Source organism: Pteropus vampyrus, unplaced genomic scaffold, assembly GCF_000151845.1.
Source record: "Pteropus vampyrus isolate Shadow unplaced genomic scaffold, Pvam_2.0 Scaffold107, whole genome shotgun sequence".
Taxonomy (NCBI): domain Eukaryota; kingdom Metazoa; phylum Chordata; class Mammalia; order Chiroptera; family Pteropodidae; genus Pteropus; species Pteropus vampyrus.
Window position 1 is genome coordinate 4,119,012 of NW_011888888.1, and position 22,157 is coordinate 4,141,168.

General features: G+C 33.9%; 1 protein-coding gene and 1 pseudogene across 1 annotated transcript in view; one reads left to right on the top strand and one right to left on the bottom strand.

Annotated features, from left to right (window-relative positions):
- GNAI1 (G protein subunit alpha i1) overlaps positions 1–18,587 on the top strand; it is an 83,577-nt gene extending 64,990 nt beyond the window's left edge. Inside the window, exons 5-8 of the mRNA XM_011365221.2 lie at positions 3,449–3,577; positions 9,322–9,451; positions 10,796–10,949; positions 16,532–18,587. Coding sequence (XP_011363523.1) covers positions 3,449–3,577; positions 9,322–9,451; positions 10,796–10,949; positions 16,532–16,722 — 604 coding nt within the window. The 3' untranslated portion in view covers positions 16,723–18,587. The remainder of the gene's footprint in view (positions 1–3,448; positions 3,578–9,321; positions 9,452–10,795; positions 10,950–16,531) is intronic.
- On the bottom strand, positions 10,095–10,213 carry LOC111743131 (annotated as a pseudogene).
- Positions 18,588–22,157: the final 3,570 nt, after the last annotated feature.

Genomic DNA, 22,157 nt, shown 5'->3' on the forward strand with positions numbered 1-22,157 from the left:
TTCTTTGTGTTTAAAAGTGTCTCAAGAGACCCCTGCTTATGTAACTCTAATTGAAACATGCAGAATGGGACTGTTTCCAATATATTTCCAAGAAAGTAATTGGAATTTCCCAAAGTTCATTCTGAATGCGGGTTTCTCTCTAGTTTGCCTGGGACTAGCCAGAAAGGAGGATAACTGATTTGGGTTCTTTTCATTATACTTATGGTGCCTGAGAAGAGTTAATTGTCCAATAACAGGTACCTTGAATGATATGCACCGCATTTGAAGGGGCACATGGTGAGCCCAAGATATTTTCTCACTGAGCAAAATAGCTTTACACTTGAAAATTGTCAATTTTATGTTCCCCGTTGCATTAGGTGTTGTTTATAGATATCTAAGTACTGTTTTTTAGAAGAAAAATGTGCCCTTATTTTTCAGACAGTTGCCCAGCAAGTTTGTAAAGCAGGTTGTGATAAAACCTAATCAGGGAGTTTCTGCTTGGTGATCTACATAGAATTTAAAAAATCAAGTATTTTTTTCCCCATAATTTGGCACACATACTCAAGGCAGATATGAGTAGCATTAATTAGTCTTAAAGCATGTTTTTTTTTTTAATTTTAAAGTTAACTTCCAAAGTTCGTTCCGAATCCTCAAAAAACCGGTGGTTCTTAGGGACATAAGTGAGGATTAGATAGGTGATACTAGGCATTGGAAGGTCTAGGTAAGTACACACACACACTTTGCTACAGTGAAAAACCTGGCCTCGGGAATCATACCCCATTATTATATGGCATGTTATTTGTTGTACATCAGAGTATTCAGTATGTGTTACATGATACAATGTGAATGAATAAATAATCCACATGATTGTATAACCCATAGCAATTTTTATAACACTGTATTTCTTAATCTGTATTTTTAATGTTTTACAAATATATAAATCATATTATTACATATGTAGTTTCGATATGTATATGTAACATCTTATTGAATGGGTAGCCCATCTCTCCAACTGATATCTCACTTCTAAGAAATATTCTTTTCTCTCTGTTTTATGTACTCATAATATGATATATTTTCTTCCTTAGCACTCACAGATTTACATTTATTTTGAGGTAACTTAATTTATACTTATATTGAGACTATTTGATTATTTTCTTTCACTACCAGTGTACTATAAATTCAGTAAGGTCTGTTTTTGCCCAGTGTTCTCCATTGCCTGACATGTTATAGTCATCACTCAGTATGCCCTTGTTTAATAATGAACGAAATAATAAGCCAAACTTTACAGAGTCTTCAAATTAGAAGAAAAATTTTTAGAGCAATACACAACTCTTAGACTTAAAATATATGCTTTGGCACCACCAGCACCTGCAGAAAAATCTAAAGAGGAGCCACTGTTAAGGTCGGAAGAGTTCTCTGAGCTGAGCCCAGCAAGAGAAACTGCTTCAATAATTAAGGAGTGCTTCTCAGGGACAATAGATTGAATTTTGTTTCCCCATGTAGGGGAACTTCCTGGACCTCCTCAGTCTGTTGACCAATGCCCTCTTTCCTGTGCATAGTGCTTGGACATGCATAGAAAAAAAAATAAATTGTTTTGGCTCCCCATTATTTCATTGTTAGTAGTTCTCACCTTGAGATGGCAGTGATGGAGCCATTTTCAAGAATGAAGTCTTAAAAATCTTTTTCTCTATAGTGGTTACAGGGCATTTTGATTTCTGAGTCCTTGACTGGAGATGGGGGATGCTGCCACCTTGTCTATTAAGACTGTCTAAGTACCAATTTATACTTTAAATTTCTGATTATTTAAAACAATTGGAATTTTTCACACTGCCTATTTTTCTTTTTTTGTCCTATTAAAATGTGTAAATGTATTTTTTAAGAGTCTGTTAGAACTATAGCAGTCTTAAGCAAAGAAATTATGAGTAATCACATTTTAAATAAGAGTAGTTAGAGTAATTCATAGGGACAATTAGTAAAATCTTGCCATGGCCTTTTTAGTTTGTTTATTAAATCAGATTTTCTTAAAATAAGGTATATTGTTATGTATATGGATTTAAAAACAGATCAAGTGTTGGAAGATTATTCCCAATGCAATAATAAGATAATAACATTCTTTTAAATTTAGTAAGTACAGCATAGTAACTCAAGCTATATCTCTTTGTGTATTCTTGTGTGTCAATACCATATATATGTACTCAGCTGTTTAAAACATTTTTGGTTACTAATTCAGTGTTTAGATATTTTTCTAGCTCTAGAAATTCCAGTCTTCAACAAATCAAGTATTCATTGAGCTCTTTTTTGTTTGCAAGACCCTGTTCTAAATGACTAAGGATAGTTTCAGAAGATAAACATCAATTAAAGTTGTAATAGTTGGTGCCTCTCTGTACTTAAATTTATTTTCTAAATACTTTCACAACCTCCACTAGTATTACAAAACAATGCAGTGATGCTCCCCACATTCACGAGACATTAGGATTCATTCCAGACTTCTTGCATTTTTGGATGTGCATAACCTATCAGTGACCTTACTTCTTGAGAAACAAGATGTGACCCTTCCTTCCTCCATACTGTTACACTGCTTGTCCCAATATGAATGACATTCCTTTTTTCTGTCCCATCATTCAGATTTCTGTTAACACCCCTCACTATCCATAAATCCTTCTCTAACTACTCAGGTTCACATTAATCTCTATTCCTCTACTTTCTATAACATTATGGTCTCTACTATATAATTAGACACAAAACTACACAAAATTATTTGCAGGGTATGTTATTTTCATATAACATGTTTGGCATCATTGGCAGAGAGGGTTGAATGAGTGACTAAAATCAGAAGTAAAATATGAATACTGATTTAGAGAGCCAGTAAAATGCAGAGTGAAGGATCATGTATAATGTTTTCCTGTCTGTATCAGAAGGCTGGTTAAAAAGGAACATCGAATTCAGCCTTTTGCCAGAGGTTTCCTCACTACCCTCTCAAAAAACGAGACTTTTAAAAACCTCAACAAAATAGTAACATCTAGAACTTGGAATATTGCATGCATCAATAACCTCAACAAAATAGTAACATCTAGAACATAAACATAGTGCTACATTAAAAAAAAAATAAAATGAAGAATTTTAAGAAACATGGTATACAGTTATTTGGGGTATTTAAGAAGTTATTATTAGTCTGTTTTATTTCCCAACAAGGAGAATTACTAACTACTGTCTTTAAGAAACAAAGTACGTAACATTTAAAAAATGTTAGAAGAGTTTTGTGGCTGGAGAAGTATAAACATTTTCATTTCAGTGAGAGTTGTGTAAGATATAAACTTAAATTGGTTGTATTACATGATTACACAAAAATGTAAAAATTTCCAGTAACTTGGAATATTGCATGCATCAAAATGTCTTACTCTTTGATTTAGATAATCTTTATTGGCTATATTAACTATTAGCATATTTTTTTTGTTTATTTTTTCAGCTATTTGAATGATTTGGACAGAATAGCACAACCAAATTACATCCCAACTCAACAAGATGTTCTCAGAACTAGAGTGAAAACTACAGGAATTGTTGAAACCCATTTTACTTTCAAAGATCTTCACTTTAAGTGAGTAGCTTCAAAGCATATGATTTACAAATTTAGATATAAAACATTGTTTAGGAAAAAGTTATAAAAGTTTTAAAAAATTTGGAGTTGGAATTACAAAATATTTTCTTGGATGATTGGAAAAAAGAATTTTGGGGTGAAAAAGGGCAAGAAACATTCTTAGGAATATTTATCTTTTTATTTAAGAAAAATAGCCGTACAAATTCATTACACTTATATTTTTCACAGTGACAAATAAAAATAGTTTTTGGCTTTTATTTCTAAATAGGAAATACTGCTCTAATGTATATTTTGGGAAAGTGTTGCCATCTATTTTCAGGTAGAAAGCTATGAGTTTTACTGATAGGTATATGCTTATTTATGGAAATAGTTAAAAGATACCTTTTAAAACTTTTTCAGGAAAATTTGTATTCATGCAAACTGATATTTACACTATTTCTTGATGAAAAAATGTTCATTTAATTTAGAGTGTACTGATTATTAACTCTTTGAGGCCTGAAGAGGGAAGCACTGAATTGTAGTAGCCTTCAGAAGTGAAGAGATCTCGGAGTTCATTTTGTTCAGTTCGCTCATTTTATAATGAAGGAGGCTCAGGAAAGTTCAGGCAAACATTATATTCACATTTACAGAACTACATTTTTCTTTTTCCAGTAAGTAACAATTTTCAAAGTATGTGAAAAACTGCTTCAGTTAACACTAATGCTGTGAAACAGTAATGATAAAGCAGTTTCTCAAAAGATCTTAAAAAAAGGTTCCTAGTCAAAGATAAACAAAAATAACCATTAACTCACTTCATAAAGAAGCTGACAGTGACAAGTTGTGGAAAGCACAATTAAATATATGCAACTATACCTCTGATTCCCTCCATAAGTATTTTAAAATACATTTGTTATTATCATTTATCACCAATTTATCTCATGTTCAGTGGTTTATATAATTGAATTTTCCAGAAAATTAAAATTCAATTTCAATTTTCCATAGCAGCTTCCCTCCAAAAAACAAACATTGCCCTGCTTCTTAAAGATATAGACCATAATTAATTTATCTGACCTTGTAGCTTTGTGCTTTAATACACCGTATGGTTTTGCATCTGCTTTTTGTTTTTCTGTTTAACTATGTTTTAAGCTGTCAGTGGGAATTTTTTTTTTTTGCTCTCATCTCTTATTGAAATCATTTACCTCTTTGATCTGCTTATTACTTCTAGAATATTAAATGGTTAAACTCAGGAAAATATTGTTATTTTAAATAATCTGATATATCTTATCTGAGAAAATTATGAAGTGATTTTAATTATAAGGAAGTTCACTGTTAGAATGAAGCTTTAAAATTTTTTTTAAACTCTAGGTCACCTTAGATTCTGATTTTTTGCTTTTTATTTACCTTGCTTTAAAGACCATATTCTATAGCAAACTTAAACTGTTATGTTCAGATAATGGTTTTGTTCTAACCTCAATGCTTGAGGAGAAAACGCGTGGGTATGGGATTAGCAAGTAAGGATTCTAGATCCATGCCCCTGTTAAGTAAATGGGCAAACCTGGTTAAGATTCTTAACAAAGAGTGTTACTATCTTGCACATTGTCAAAAGTTTAAATATCAAATGAGTTATTACCTATAAAGGAAGTGATGTAGAAAGGAGAGTTCTGTAAATTATGAGAAATGGCAATAGTAAATACTAAGTCAGTTATTTGGTACCTAAGGCAATCTGATTGTGAAATTCACTTTCAGTCTGGTTACGTTCACCTTAAGCATTCGTTTTCAGACCATACTGTTTATTGTCATCCTAGATTTTTCAGACTTGTCATTTCAACAATAGGCAAGTACTAGGATTCAGTAAAGTTGTCTCTCACCATGATCCTTCCAGGAAGTCCATTTGTTTTGCTCTGTTTAGTCTCCTTTGGTGAGGTAGAATTTCACAGGAGGTATTTAGTTACTGTTTTCACTTGCTGACTTAAACATAGGTTTGTCAGGAACTGAATTCAGATAAACTTTGTCTTATTTTGGATTAGAATTCTTTGAAATTACTATCATTGCTAACATATGGTTCCAGATTTGCTTTTTATGTGTTAAATGATCCTAAGGATAATGAAGGCATAAATGTACTTAGAATAATTCTACTGGGGACTCGAGCGTGTTTATCATTTTTTGTGTTTTGTGTTATAGTTCATTGTCTGATTTTAACTGCTGATGTAAAATTTCAATTTCACTTATTTTGTGGTATGATTGGAAGTAAATTCAAAATGCGGCAATAAGGCATTATATTTTAAAAATATATCTTATCCTCTGACTAGGCATTTATGGTAGAAAGCGTCTACATGGATTATTTTGCTTTAAAGAATCAACAGTTTTATTTTACTACGATATTTTTGCCAAATATCGAATTATAGCATCCCTGCTATTATAATATTATCATAATATAAGACATTTCTATTTTTTTTTTTCTCTAGGTAATATAAATGTATAATAGGTGTTGGAGTGCAATGTCGTATTTGTGGGGTTGATCCCTATATATGTGGTCAACTAGCTTTGTACCAGTCTTGGTCACAATGGTACTACATGACAGTTTGAAGATAAGTCAGCACATTTCATGATCTCCAGTATCCCCTTTCATCTTCCCTGATTCCCTCTAAAAAACAAACAAACAAACTTAAGAAAACTCAGATTCAGTCCCTATTAGATGCTAGTCAAAAGTCTCCTCTTTTCATATGAAGAACATATTATAATTTTGTTCTGTTTTTGTTTAATAGAAATGAAGACAATTTCTAATGTATACATGAAACAATACTCTCTGCACAATCCAATCATTATAATATCAGTTCTTAGGCATTTTTGCCCCTTGGCTTATGAATTTTCAAAGTATGGTCCTCAGATCAACAGCATCAACTGTTCGTACCTGGTGGTTCTGATGCACACTAAAGTTTGAGAAGCACTGGCTTAGATGGACCGTTCTTTGTTTATGATCAACATATCAATGACCCTCATTCATTTCTAAATTAAATTGAAGAGATTTTTTTTCTGTATTAAATTACTTGTCAAGTTAAAGCTCTTTATTTAACATTCTCACAGCATAGCTGGAAAATCTAGATCTTTAAGGTGGTAAAGCTAGTCTGTTATTGTTTGAAAGTGTTTTAAAATATTCTGCAGACACAGTTCATTTATTTATTCAACAAATATTTATGAAGTACTTGTGTAGTCCTGTATAGGGGATGTAAAGTGACCAAAATAAAGTTTTTGTCTTTACATTGTGTATGTGGGGTGTAGGGAGTGTGAAGTAAATAAATATTTAATACGCAGGGGATGATAATTGCTATAGTGAAAAATAAAGCTGCTGTAACAAAGTGCCACAAACTAGGTGGCATAAAATAACAGAAGCTTATTCTTTCACAGTTCGGAAGGCCAGAGATTTGAAGTCAGTGTGTCAGCAGGGCTATACTCCTTCTGGAGGCTATAGGAAAGAATCTTCCCTTGCCTCCTTCTAGCTCTTGGTGGTTGGCAGTCCTTAGTGTTCCTTGGCTTATAGCCGCATCACTCCAATTTTGGGCCTTCATCACATGGTCTTCTTCCCTGTGTGTCTGGTTCCTTTTTGCTTAACAGCTCATACCATAGTTTCTCTTTCCTCTTATATTTCACTATAAGAGCAAGAAGAAATGAGGCATACTTTGCTTTTGAGAAATTTCCTCAGCTAAATAATCAAGTTCTATCTTAAATCCAGTATGAGAACACAGCTAAGCAGTGTTTCTGCCACTTAAAAAAATTGTCTCTTCTCTAGTGTCTAATAACATGGGTCTCATTTCCTTCTGCGATCTCATAAAAAGTATCTTTAACATACATTTCTCTCCTAACATTGTGTTCATCATGATTTTCTGCCATTCTCTTCACTTCCATCCAAGTCTCACCAAAATCTCCTTTAGTGTCCATATTTCTAACCAGCCATCATTTCAAGGCAGTCTTGGCCTATTCTGTCAAGTAATTCAGTATTCTTACCCTATTACCTAATTCCAAGCCACTTGCACATTTTTAGGTATTTGTTACAGTAGCACCCCACTCTGTGTACTAAAATCGGTATCAGTCAGTGTTCTCCAGAGAAACAGGACCAGTAGGTTCTCTTTATTTCAGGGAATCGGCTTACATGACTTTGGAGGCTGGACAAGTCCAAAGTTTGTAGGGCAGGCTCTGATGGAAACTGACGCTTCAGTCTTAGGCAGAATTTCTTTTTCCTCTGGGAAACTTTGGTTTTTGCTCTTAAGGCCTTTCTTCTGAAAAGGCGAGGTCTGCCCACATTATCAAGAATAATCTCTTTTGCTGACAGTCAACTGATTATAGATATTAACCACAACTATAAAATACCTTCACAGCAGCACATAGATTCATGTTCATTCAGTGAAATAACATATGATAGCCTACCCAAACTGACATATAAAACCAACTATTATAGAGGGAAAATGTGGGATGGGGTGGGTTTGAGTGTTACTTTATATCGAATGGTCAGGAAATATGTGACCTTTGATCAGAGAAGTTATCTAAAATATATTAAAAATAATTACAAAATATCTTTTTGGTAAAGTTCTTTCATATTGTGTTCCTTGGCAGTTTAACAAATGCGTAATCATTTTAGTTTATTTCGTTCTTGTTTGATCTTTATTACCAGCTGTCCTTTTCATATCTTACCCATTTTATTCTGTGGTAGAATCATTGTGTTATATAGCATTTTTAAACTTAATGAACAATTTACTAACTAAATCAATAAAATGAAGGCCACTTAAATGATGATAAATACTAGTTGATGTACTCAGATTTGAGTTATAGGCCAATACTGCGGGGAAAATTCTTTTTGCTCTCTAAGAATTAAATAGGGACTGTTTTAATTAGTGCACCATCTAGATAAATGGAGCCTTTAAAAATGTACCAGTTTGCATAGTGTTTCCATTATATAAGCGATTATTTCTAGGTTGCATAACATACTCTATGCGAATTTCAACTTTAGCTTAACTTAGTAAACTTTTACAGAAAAAGAGGAAAAATCACTGTCTTTATACTTTTGAATCGTGTTGCTTACACTGTACACTAACCTACTGTGATCTGCTGTTGTATATTATGTAAAAATTGAATTTTTGCACTCTGAATTTTAAGACTATTCATTAGGGCCACCCGTGTATCTCATATTTCATCTCTCACATTTTTTTTATACCCTGGTTTACTTTTTAATTTAGGTAATCTATTGGCCTCTATCTGAATATGACTCACTCAGCTTTTTCGTACCTGGAATGATTTCTCTTTCATGTCAAAGTCCTGCTTATTGCTTCTGAGAGAAAAGATTTTGCGAGAAGAGGGGCCTTTGTCCTCTGCCTCAAATGTTTCATGACACTGGCAGATTGAATATTCTATTCTCTATTCTCTCTGCATTCCCTAGTTGCTTCATGTGACTTCTGTGTTTATACATAGTGCAGTCTATTCATTTCTATTTGTTTTAATGTGATGAGTGTTCTCAGGTATTAACGCACGTGTTGTTTTGAAGGTTTTTGGCTTTGAAATACCCTACCTTTAATCAAAAATTTTTAAAAACCCGCGGAATTATTTTTCCACTTTAAAAACCAATTTCTGCTATTACTTTTCTCCCAGAAAAGTCCTTTTCTCCTTTTCATCTCCCATTCCCCCTGTAGTTTGTTGCATGTTTGTTGATACTGTCAAACTCCTCGGAGTTTTTAGACATGTAATATGATGTCAGATTCATTATTTTTTCACTACAGAATGTTTGATGTGGGAGGACAGAGATCTGAGCGGAAGAAATGGATCCATTGCTTCGAAGGAGTGACCGCCATCATTTTCTGTGTGGCGCTGAGTGACTATGACCTAGTTCTAGCCGAAGATGAAGAAATGGCAAGTAGAACCACTTTTAAAGATTGAGCATGAAATATGAAGAGCTGAAAGTGTTGCCAAGAATTTTTCTGAGAATTATTGAGAAATTTTCGCTGATGTCTAAATTATTTGAAAGTTTGAGCTCTTTTCTCCAACTTTTCTCTTTGCATACTAAAGAAGCACAGATGGCTCTTGAGAAAAAGGAAAAGACTGAGAATTAATCTCACCTCAACCCTATGTGCTTAACTGTATATTTCTTATATCTGATAGTATCTACATACTGAATGAAAAGGTTCATAATAGTCCGAGGCTTCTTTTTCTTAACTTATTACTTCTGCCAGTTCAGTAATCTTAGATCTGTGTCATACCTTGCTATTGCTATGTAATTTTCAGGTATATTTCAATATACCATTATTCTTGGGGAACTATTTTTAAGTAAAATATTAAAACTGTCAAATTAACTTCAGTACAAAAAGGTAAAAATGTCATACATATATATAAATATATATATATATATACACACACATACACACACATATATATATATATTTTTTTTTTATTTAGGCGAGGCAACACTTGGTTAACCTCACAGATTGCAAGGACCTTGTCAGCTTACAATTCCTTATTTTTTATTTTATTTATTTTTATTTTTTTAATTTTTTTAAACCTACAGCACCTGGTCTTCCTAGGTGGTCTCCCATCCAAGTACTAAGCAGACCCAACCCTGCTCAGCCTCCAAGATCAGACGGGATCGGGCTTGTTCAGGGTAGCATGGCCGTAGACACAGTTTTATATTTTTTAAATCAAATATCCAGTTATGGTGCAATGTATTATCATATATTCATTTCTATAATTTTGGCACTCACTATCAAACATATCAGTACCCTTTTTGAAACCAGATACTGGAAGGGCAGGAAACGGGATCGGAGGTTTCCTTCCTTAACATACCTTTATATTTAGGGCATTGGGCTAATTGCTTCAGCTTGCACAGTTTAATTTATTAATCTTTAAAAACTTCCACTTCTAATGGAAACTTCAGTTAACTCTGTAATAATGATATATTTTCAAATGTTCGCACTTGGAATCTCTAGAGTGCAAGGTCCTGCAGCAGGATATTCCCAGGCAGAGTGACACGTAGTGGACACTCAGCCTGTACTGATTGACTGCAAAAGTAATGAGTGATGTGGACACTCACCTCACCTAAAATCAAAGTGTTTGATTTTAAGTGCCAGAAATGTAATTTCGTGCTATATTATCTATTTTTCAGTTGACTAAGCTCTATTTTGTTACATTTATTTTTTAACAGTACTATTTCTCAAAATCCTTGCCATTATGACAAACTGATTATATTCTTTTCTATTATAGAATCGAATGCATGAAAGCATGAAGTTGTTCGACAGCATATGTAACAACAAATGGTTTACAGATACATCTATTATACTTTTTCTAAACAAGAAGGATCTCTTCGAAGAGAAAATCAAAAAGAGCCCCCTCACTATATGCTATCCAGAATATGCAGGTATTTTACTTTCTGTAGATAACTTGTTGTGTCATGTATTTCTAAGTGAAAGTTCTCCTAAGGCAAGATTTGTTATTGAGTTGAATCCCTTGGCTTAATCATTCTTACCTTTAAGAGCAATTACTTATCAAACTACATTCAAGCACAGGTAGTTACTTGATGTTCGGATTAGATTATTTAAAATAACATTCATTTTATGGAAAAGCTGTTACATAATTTTCTGTGATGACAAGTCTTCATAAATTTTAAATACTGATTTCTTCATTTCCTTAATAGATCTTGTGTCATGTATTGTGTGAGTACAATAAATAAGATCCCTTCTCACTGTGTAATCTCAGACGTATGTATTAATAAACAATAGCAGTGCCACATGCTACTTCAAAGGAGCATGAACAATAACTAAGGGGAAAAAATGAAAAAATTTGCGAGTAGCTAACAACTCAGGAGCTTTAGGGAAGGTTTCAGGAAATCTAAACTTTGGTAATGAGACTATTAATGGTGCTTGAATTTTACTACTATGGAAAATGGTCTGCAGTAAGAAAAGGAGACCTGAGATACAGTCTTGGCTTTTCCATAATAAGCTGTTCGATCTTGAACAAGGCAGTTAATTTACCTACGTTTCAGCACCCCATCTTTAAGATAGAAGTTGGGCTAAAACACTGGTTATGGTTTAGTTCCTTGGAAAACCTGAGCTGCTGTTGAAAATGGATGCAAGGAGCGCCCCGCCCCCGCCACACACTCACAACTGCTCTCTTATTAAAGCAGAGAAACTTAGTTTTCATTTGTTTTATATATTGGATTTCTGAATAGATTTTATTTTTATGAAGAGAACTTTGTGCCTTAAAAAAAAAGTTTGATTACCACTGGTTTACATGAGTTAAATCTAAATATTCTGAAGAGTTTGGTTAATTTAGCTAATTGACAGAAGTTACTCACTCCATCCTTCCTAAAAAAAAATCTCAAGAATTTGTTTAAAAAAAAAAAAAATCTCAAGAATTTGTTTCATTGTAAACTAAATTTTAATCTTCTATTGAGTAAATAGTACAATAAGTATTTGCTACCTTTTCACAGGTGATGTTAGAACAGCCCTGTGATATTAGTGCTCTTATTTCCCATTCATAAAGGTGGGAACACTGGGACTTAATGAAGTGACAATCCAAATCTGGACCTAAGTCTGTCACACTCCTGTACCCACACCATTAACAGGCAGACTACATTTAATTAAATTCTCATTGGAACCAGAGGGTGAGGGAGGTTCTTCGATAAATATAATCATACTACTCATTTGTATACTGCAAAGTTACATTTCAGTTCAAAATAATTTGACACAGTTGCTTATGTTAAAATGTGTTGTATTCTTTTTGAAAGTCATAGTATCCTAAGTCATCTTATTCAGGAACATTTTTAGTGCTTATTAGGAATAAAATTATGGTTCTAATTCCAAGATTAAAGTTATCCAGAATTAAGGTAGCTCAGTTTTGCTCTACTTTTCATCTTTCAGTTTATTTTTGTCATTTCCTATTATGAAATGGCCATTTTGTATGAATATTAGAGTACCCAAATGAGTCCATAAATAGCACACACCTACAGGGATTTCAGAGCAACCAAGAATATACTTGTTAGCTGTTTCTTTGCCAAGTATACAGTGTATACAAGAATTTTCCTTATGTAAATAGGAATTCTTGATCTCAGAATCTTTGAACGAAGAGAGTATCATATTAATCTTTCACCTTCCTTGTTTAAGATTATAATTTAATCTTCACTGCATGTTCTAATTATTGATTCAGTCGCCTCTTGCTTCACCCTCAACTCTTAATTCTTGTGGCTATGCTTTCTATGGAAGAACGCTACATAGCCTCTCACTACTCAGTTTATTGCCTACCTCTGTCTGCTCCTCTCTTCTCTTCTTTTTACCTATATGTTGACAGTTCTCCACATTCCACATTCCATCTGGTCCTATAATCTTTTAGCACTCTCATCCTTTCATAGTCACATTTATTCTCACCATGTTAAATTCTGCTGTCAACTCTAATTTCTCCCTAGAGCCTCAAGCTTGCATCTCAAATTGCTTGTTGAATGTGTACTTTTTTTTCAGCACCTGAAACTCAAACTAAACCTATGATATATATTTTTTTTTCTCTCAAATCTCTACTTTCATATTATCATTGACCTCCCAATTCTCCATTCTGGAACCAGGTTATCATCTATACTTACCTTTATTTAGGACAGTTCTATCACATTTGGAAATACTTTCTCATCCCCCAGCCCCATCCTTGCCATTCTTTTTTATGACTGAAATCAGATTGAGAAATGTGCTCATTAGTTTATTCATGTATCTTGCTGCTCTTGGGATTAAGTAATATAACTAGCTACCTAGAATATATACTAGAAATTAAGTTATACACTCAGTGAAAGCTGTTTTCCCATAACATTTTTAATACAGGGTCACATTAGCTTCTGTATGAACGAGACACTGTTTACTGCTTTAGAATTTCAGAGCACCAACCTTACTATGATTTAAAAAAATAAATGAATTTTTTATTTGTAAAAGTATATGGTTGTCTGCTAGCCACTTGAGTTAAAATGTATTTGGACAACCTAGAAAAAAATTGATAAATTCCTGGAAACATATAGCTTACCAAGACTAAATCATGAAGAAATAGAAAATCTGAACAGACTTATTACTAGTAAGAAGATTGAATGAATAACCAACAACTTTCCAAAAAACAAAGGTCCATGACCAGATTGCCTCACTGGTGAATTCTATCAAACATTTAAGGAGGAATTGTTACCAGTTCTTCTCAAACTCTTCCAACCTAGAAGAGGACAGGACACTTCCAAAGTTATTTTACAAGGCCAGCATTACCCTGACATCTAAACCAAACAAGGACACCACAAGAAAAGAAAATTACAGGCCAATATCCCTGATGAACACAAATACAAAAATTCTTAAAGTGTTAGCAAACCAAATTCAGCAATACATTAAAAAGATCATATACCATACATGAGAGTTATTCCAGGGATGCAGAGATGGTTCAACATTTGAAAATTAATCAGTGTGTTATACCACTTTAACAATTGTGGGATAATGATAGATGCAGAAAAATAATTTGACAAAATTCAACACCCATTTATGATAAAAACTCTCAACAAAGTGGGTACAGAGGGAATGTACTTTAACATAATATAGGCCATATATGACAAGCCCACAGCTAACATCAGACTCAATGGTGAAAAGTTAAAAGTTTTTTCTCTAAAATCAGGAACAAGACAGGCAAGGAATCCAACCCTCACTACTTTTATTCAACATCGTATTGGAAATCCTAGCTAGAGAAATTAGGCAAGGAAAAAAAGGCATTTAATTTGGAAAAGAAGAAAAACTCACTATTTGCAGATGATTCGATGCTCTTTCTAGGAAACTCTAACTACACCACAGAACTGCTCAAACTAATAAATGATTCAGTGAAGTTGCAGGATACAAAATTAACATACAAAAATCAGTTGACATCAGTGACTTTTTGGAATGACATCAAAAGCAAAGGCAACAAAACCAAAATAAACAAGTGGTACTATATCAAACTGAAAAGCTTTTTTTTCACAACAAAGGAGAGCACTGACAAAATGAATAGTATGGAGGTTCCTCAAAAAATTAAAATTACAGAATGGGGGAAAATATTTGCAAATTATATACCTGCTAAGAGATTAATATCTAAAAATGTAAAGAACTCATACAACTCAATGGCAAAACAAACAACAATAAAGAAAAAACCCCAAATAACCCAATAAAAAATGCACAAGAGATCTGAATAGACATTTTTCCAAGAAGGCATACAGGTGGCCAACAGGTCCATAAAAAGGTGTTCAACATCACTGATCATCAGGGAAATACAAATCAAAGCCACAACGAGCTGTCACCTCACACCTGTTAGAATGGCCAGTATCAAAAAGACAAAAAATACAAATGTTGGTGAGGATGTAGAGAAAAGAGAGAACCCTTGTGCATTGTTGGTGGGAATGTAAGTTGGTGCAGCCACTGTGTAAAATAGTATGGAGGTTCCTCAAAAAATTAAAAACAGAAGCACCATAGGATTCAGCAATTCCACCTCTGGTTATTTATCTGAAGAAAACAAAAACACTTAACTTGAAAAGATATAGGCACCCCCATGTTTATTGCAGCATTTTTTACAGCAGCCAAGATACAGAAACAGCTGGTGAACTGACTGGAGGGGAAGCACCGCAGTAACAGGCGGCAGTTTGTATATTGGGTTCTCATGACATGGAGTGAATCTCAGACATGGAACAGAGGATCTCAGAATGGCTCTACAAAGCAGGCTGAATATTAGAGGACCTTGAAAGCCGGGAAAATAATTTTGTGTTTTTACTGCAAAAGAGAAATTTAACAAATTTTTTTCAAATGGACATTTGGTTGATGTGTGATATATGTACATATATAAAATATATACACACACAGCACAAATGTGAAGCTTCTCGAATTTTTGAAAGTGAAAATATTGGTGTATTCACCATTCAGGTGAAGAAGTAGAACATTTCCAGATACCCAGAAGCCCCATCATGCACCTTCCCATGTAACTGATCCCTGCCCCCCCAATCCCCCTGACATGACATATTGATGATTAACTTTGATTGTTGTCAAACTTTTATTTTTTAAATCTCGGTTGAGTCATACAGTGTATACTCTTTGTGTCTGGCTTTATTTGTTCAACAGTATGTTTATTAAACTCATACACATTATTGTGTGTAGCAGTAGTACTTCCATTCTCATGACTGTGTGGCAGCTTGTTTTATGAATATGCTGGAATTTATTAGCTGGATTCTTTCCTAAACTAGACTTTCTGCTATTAAGTCTTTATATGTTGAACATAAAAGTCTTTATATAGTGAACATATTTATATAGTTCTGTCAGGGATACATCTAGAAACAATTACTGAGTCACATTATGCATGTGATTATCTTTAGATACTGCCAATGTCTGGAAGTGTTTGTATTCAGAAGTCTTTAGTCAGTTACCTGAAAGCAGGAGTGTGTCATTAACTTTTTTGTAACATCATAGCCATAAACCACATTGTAGACCCTTGTATAATTTTTTTAACAAAATGAGTAAGAAATGCTAATTAACATGTATATAAGAAAGGGAATAAAAAATAATGATCAGTATTCGGTCAGCATTGCTTGACCAGACACTAGGCTAGAACTGAAATAGCATGCCACCATCAGGGAACTGAGTGGTTCATTGTTGTGATGTAGAGTACAAGGGAGAAGAAAGAAGGGGAATCCGGCGCTTGGAGACTGAGGCAGGAACAACGATCAGTGGAATGTGGAAAACTGTGTTTTTGGTTTGGGGAGTTTTTTAAAGGGTAAACTATTGGTCATTAAAGGGTAGTTAAGATTGGGTATTTTTCATTTAGAAGGAATAGTTTCTCTCATTCTGGAAAGGAAAATAAAATTATAGAATCCACATATTGTATATGTATGAAACTGATTTCAATAATTTAAGGTTCATTTTGCTTAGCTGTATACTATTTTAACTTTTCACCTATGTTTCTTTCCCCTTCCCATCTCAGGCTCAAACACATATGAAGAGGCAGCTGCATATATTCAGTGTCAGTTTGAAGACCTCAATAAAAGAAAAGACACAAAGGAAATATACACCCACTTCACATGTGCCACAGATACTAAGAATGTGCAGTTTGTTTTTGATGCTGTAACAGATGTCATCATAAAAAATAATCTAAAAGATTGTGGTCTTTTCTAAGTTTCGCAGTTAACGGTAAAATGCATTTTCAGACCAAATGAGTACTTATGTGTGGATCTCTCTAAAGTCTTGCAGCAACACAGAATGTAGCTTATGGCAAATGCACCTGGAACCTGACCAAAGTTGTTCTGTTTTGTTTTTGTAACTGAAAGTAACAGAAGGACCTTTCTTAAATGTTAAAAGGTGGGTCCTGCAGTGTGAAACTAAAGGCAGTGTTAAAGCAGGACTCTAGTGTATTGATGCTTTCTACGTAAGTGTAAATATGCAAATGTTGTATACATGTATTTATAACTTTAGTTTTCCACGTTACTTTAAGGTTTTAAGAGTGGCAACTTAACAATTCTAGCGTGATGGCTTTAGAAATAACAAATATTAAGTACTTTGTACTGAATTACAGACTATTACTGTTTGCCAGTTTTAAACAGCTTTATTTAAGTTCATGTCCTATAAATTTTTAAGTACAGTAATTAATATTAGGAAACATTGTAGTCCTTATCTTGGTTATATGTATACCTGTAATAAAAATGTTATTTGTACAAACATGGCACAGACTATTTTACTAACATGATTTCTTTTAATGTTCTTAAAGAGAATTCAATATACCTGCCTTTGAATCAATTATTTAAACATTGTGTGCATTTCATTTTTTCTTTTAAGAGTGCATGCTGATCTGACTCTACATTGGATTTTGTTTAAAAAATGAAAATTTCATATTTCGAGGATATACTATCTTAGACTTATACTTAATTTTTATTCAGTTGGTTTGTTTTCACTTGGAATTTTAATATTTGGATGGTATTATTCATGCATTGCCTTAAAGGTGATGCCAGATTAATTTTTATACACTCTAAATAACTACCTTTTTATTTATAACTAAGTTTAGGTGAATGATGAGAGATATTTGGGGTAAAAAATATGTCAGCATAATGAATTTTGAGACATTCATTTGTGTATTTCCTTTGGGAAATCCCTTGTACCTAGCATATATGATAGCTCTTTGGAAGATAACAAGAAAGACCTTTAAATATACTGCTGCTGATATAATGCAAGCTTTTAATTCGTATATGTAACTAGTTTCAAACTTAATTATCATATTAAAATTACTTTTTCTCTTACATTGTTCAAATTTCCTCTTGCTTGAGTTTATATTTCTTTTTAAATTGTGCTATTTCTGAGAATGAAACAGGCAATTACACTTAGAAAATGAGTAATAGTGTTTAATAATGTCAGTGATTGTATGTATGCTCAAATAAGTGTTATATATCAGCTAGATATCGAACTTCGGTAGTCTTTTTATTTTTTATTTTTTGATGAATCACAATGTATCTTGTGACCTCGTTTCATCAAAATTCCTCACCCTACTCACCTTTTTTTTACTCATCTTGAAAAAAGTAGCTTTTCAGTAAGCTTTGTGGGTAAACAGTTTCTAAGTTTAGTTACGTGCTGTCATTTGTTGAATTTTATTGATGTGTATTTGTTGAAGTATGTGTATATGTGTTGGGGGGTGGGTAACCACAAACTACATTTGTATCTGTTTAATTTTAGGGATTTGTTTTTCTTCTCTGTAATGTAAAGAAATTCAAAATGGTCAAAATTCCTTAAATGTGTTAGTTTAGATTCTTTATGTGCCTTTCATAAAAGATATGTTTTCATTAATTTTACTGATGGAAGACCTGTAATATCCATATTGTGAAACTATGTATGAACTTCAGTTAAATTACGAATAAATCTAAATCATGAGAAATACAGTTTAAAAAGCCACAAAGAAGCACATATTGGTGAACATCATTGATGAATTCCTGAACTTTATTCTGTGTGATTGTGTTATTAATAAATCCTAATAAATTTAAATTTTTAAAATTTTACAACCTGTTGGCTAACCACATTTTGCACTAGGATTTTAAGTTTCAGTCTATATAGGACGTTCATTTCTTTATCTGTGCTATCTTTTTACAGTTTTGTCTGCTCCAGAAGATTGAGTGTTCCCTGCCCCAAGTTTTTATGATATGCTGTCACATTTAAAATTGCCTACTTGATATCTCCTTCCAAAAATTTTTTGCCTGCTCCAACTCAGTATACCCCAAACTAAATTTACCATCACTCTCCCTTTAAACCAGTTCTCATCCCCTGACTTTCCCTTTGTAGCCAGCTATTCATTTAAGCCCTCAGTGGGAAGCCTTATAGCCATTTAGAACTCTTCTTAGCCCTCATCTCCATCTCTAATAAGCCATCATTTTTCACATATTTTACTTTTCCAGTGCCTCATCTGTCTTTTTGTGGTATTATTATTTTTCCTTTGTATCCCCACGACCACCTACAGAATTCAAGTCTTTGCCTAACTTTTAGTTGAAATGATTTATTAATGAAATTTCTACCTCCCATTTCTCCCATCTGTAATCCAGGTTAGTTATCCTAATACATGACTATTGCTGTGTTATCTTCTCTGCATTGACTTGCGTTGGCTCTGACTTGTCAATAAAATTAAATGTAACAGCCTCCCATTCAAGGCTCATCATCATCTGAGTCTATTTCACTACATCCCCACTTCTCTCCCACAGTACATCCTAATAGTGCTTTGTGTACAGCTGGGACTTTCTTCCAAAAGTTATACTACATACTACCTGAGATATGCTTAAAACAATGCTCAGAACATGGCAAGTATCCACCCGTGTCTGTTAATGTTATTTGTTTATTAGCACTTGTGTTTTTGATATCTTTTTAAAATTCAACTGGCATTTGTCCTTCAGTCTGTCCTTTTGGGAACTGCACAGTGCTGATAGGTTTGCCAGTCACATTTCTCATCTCCCTGGCCATAGGCTCAGGCTTGACCAGTCCCATTCCTCTGTCACTGGCAAGTGACCCATACTGAACCGATCATAGTTCTATTCCCATTCCTAAGATTGCTAAAGCTGTTCTGGTTTCTAAAATGCCTTTCATTCATTTCAGTGCTCTTCTGAAAAACTTTTTATGCTTAATCTAATCATTCACGGTCAATCTTATATTGAAAAAGTCCTGACTAAAATGCATATGTTCTTACTGAAAGCCAACAGTAACAGATCAAAAAAGGTTCAGAGAGGATAATTCACTTGAACAAGATCAGATCAAGGTTTCACACCTATGACTTCTGATGTCATGTCTTGTTAGAATACTTCAGAGAATGCTACCTTATTTCCAGAAAATGAACCAGTAGTCTTTTAACTATCCTCACTCTCACTTCAGTTTATCTGAACTATAATTCTGTTTTATAGTTGACTGTTGAATAACACGTGTCCACTGTGCAGATTTTTTCAATACTGTAAGTGATTTTTCTTATTTAACATTTTTTCTTCTTGCTTGATTGTAATATATATAGTATGTAACACATAAAACAAATTATATTTTAATTGACTGATTATGTTATTGGTAGGCTTTTGGTCAACAGGCTCTGAGTAGTTAAGTTTTGACCTGGGTTCAAACTCTGGTTCCAGTCTCTTATTAATTGGGTAACCTCCAGGACGTTTAATCTCACTCCTTTTTGTCATTTGAAAAAATAGGAATTAAATAATCAGACCATTCATCTTAATGGTTTTTGTCAGTATTTAATGAGTTCACAATGCATGTTAAGCACTTAGAAGTAAGCCTGGCATGTGGTAATAAGTTTTACTGTTATTCGATTATAAAGACTTTAATTTGGGGTGCCTTTAATTCATAATCAGGCCTAATTAATAGTTGATATGAGCTTTAGATGAAATACCTCAAAAACAAAATATATTTCATAATTTATAGTTAAAACTGAATATCTCACATTAATATTGATATTGGAAAATGTGAAGGAGAAAAAAATGCATCTCTAAACAACTTCAGGACACTTGTCTATTTTAATGTAACTAAAATATGGGAGATTTGTTATTTTAAAGTTAATTTTAGAAATTTTTTCTTGCAGTTGCTTTTCAAAACCTTATCTTAGTAGTTAAAATGCCTTTATATCAAGAGTTTCATATTTCACAATTTCATTGGCCTATGTCCCGGATATTTTTCCCTTAACCAATAACTGCTTGCTTTGTCTGTTGTGATTTCTATTATTTACTTGTTTTTTTTTTTTTTTTTTTTGGTTACTTTAAAAGTTATGAAACATTTCACCAAGTCCAGAAACACCCAAATATGCACAATCATGATTGTGCTGCAATCATGCAGACCAGGGCAGAGGAGGCCTGGACTGGGGCAGTCCTTCCATGAAATAAATCTCGAGCGCTACATATGTGGTCAAATATTCCCAGCTGCTTTGATTACTGGCCACCTTCCTGGGTCTCCATACCAACAAACTGAATGGAAACACTGCCATTGCAAAGAGATGCTTCAAAGAATGCATTGTAATTGATTAAAAATGAGACAATATTGTTGAGTAAAGCATGCATAGAAGATCAAAGCAGATTTGAACTATTTTAGTAGCAGTGTCACTTTTAGTAAAGAAGGTGCTGCTTCCTCCTGAATTGCATAGGGCCTCACCTAAAAGAAAATATTTAAAGTAGAAAACCTAAGAATCAAGGCCAAAGAAATTCCTTCTCCACAACAATGTTTATGAAAGAATTCTTTATTCCTACACAAAACCAGTAATTTCAGTTTTGATCCTTATGAGAATTAAAAAGTGAAGTCAAAGCTACTTCGAGACAGCTTTGTCTTTAATTTTTATTAAATAGTACTGAATTCTGTTCAAGATGGTAACCTAGGAAGATACTGACCTCACCTTCTATGGACACCATTTACAGCTACATATAGAACAATTTCCTCTGGGTGGGGGAGGGAAGAAAAAACTCTTCTACACGTCAGGTGAATGGGGAAAAATATATCGAAGTAGGTAGGAGATACTGATGTAAACACAACATAAACCCCACCCCCGGTGCAGTGACCCACAATCATGAGAGAACTCAAAACCCAAAGTTGCATCTTGAGCAACAGAAGGTTTGAACCCCACACTGTGCGTCCCAATTTGTAAGACATGCATCTCAGAGATAAACCTCCAAAGCATCTAGAATTGCAAGCCAGTGGGGCTTGCCTCTTTAAGATCCACAAGACTAGTAAACTGAGAAACACTTCTTAAGGGCTCAGGCACACTGATTCACCCACCCCAGGGCCCAGGGAAGAAGAATTCCACTTTGTGCTGCAATCATGCAGACCAGGGCAGAGGAGGCCTGGACTGGGGCAGTCCTTCCAGGACTTTTTATGAAAGAGGCTTATTTGCTTATCTTTAAAGCATCAGCCAGGGGTTCATGAACTATTCTCCAGGGACGAAGTTTGGTGCGTACCATCTTTGCGCTCTCCCTCTGCCTCACTCGAGCTGGCTGGTATCTCCTGGAAAGGAGCTTGTACCCTCATCTGGATCCCTATTTTTTGTGGCTTCCACCCAGGGAACACCTCTAGAACACTTGACTGTGGTGGCCAGTGGGACTTATAATCAC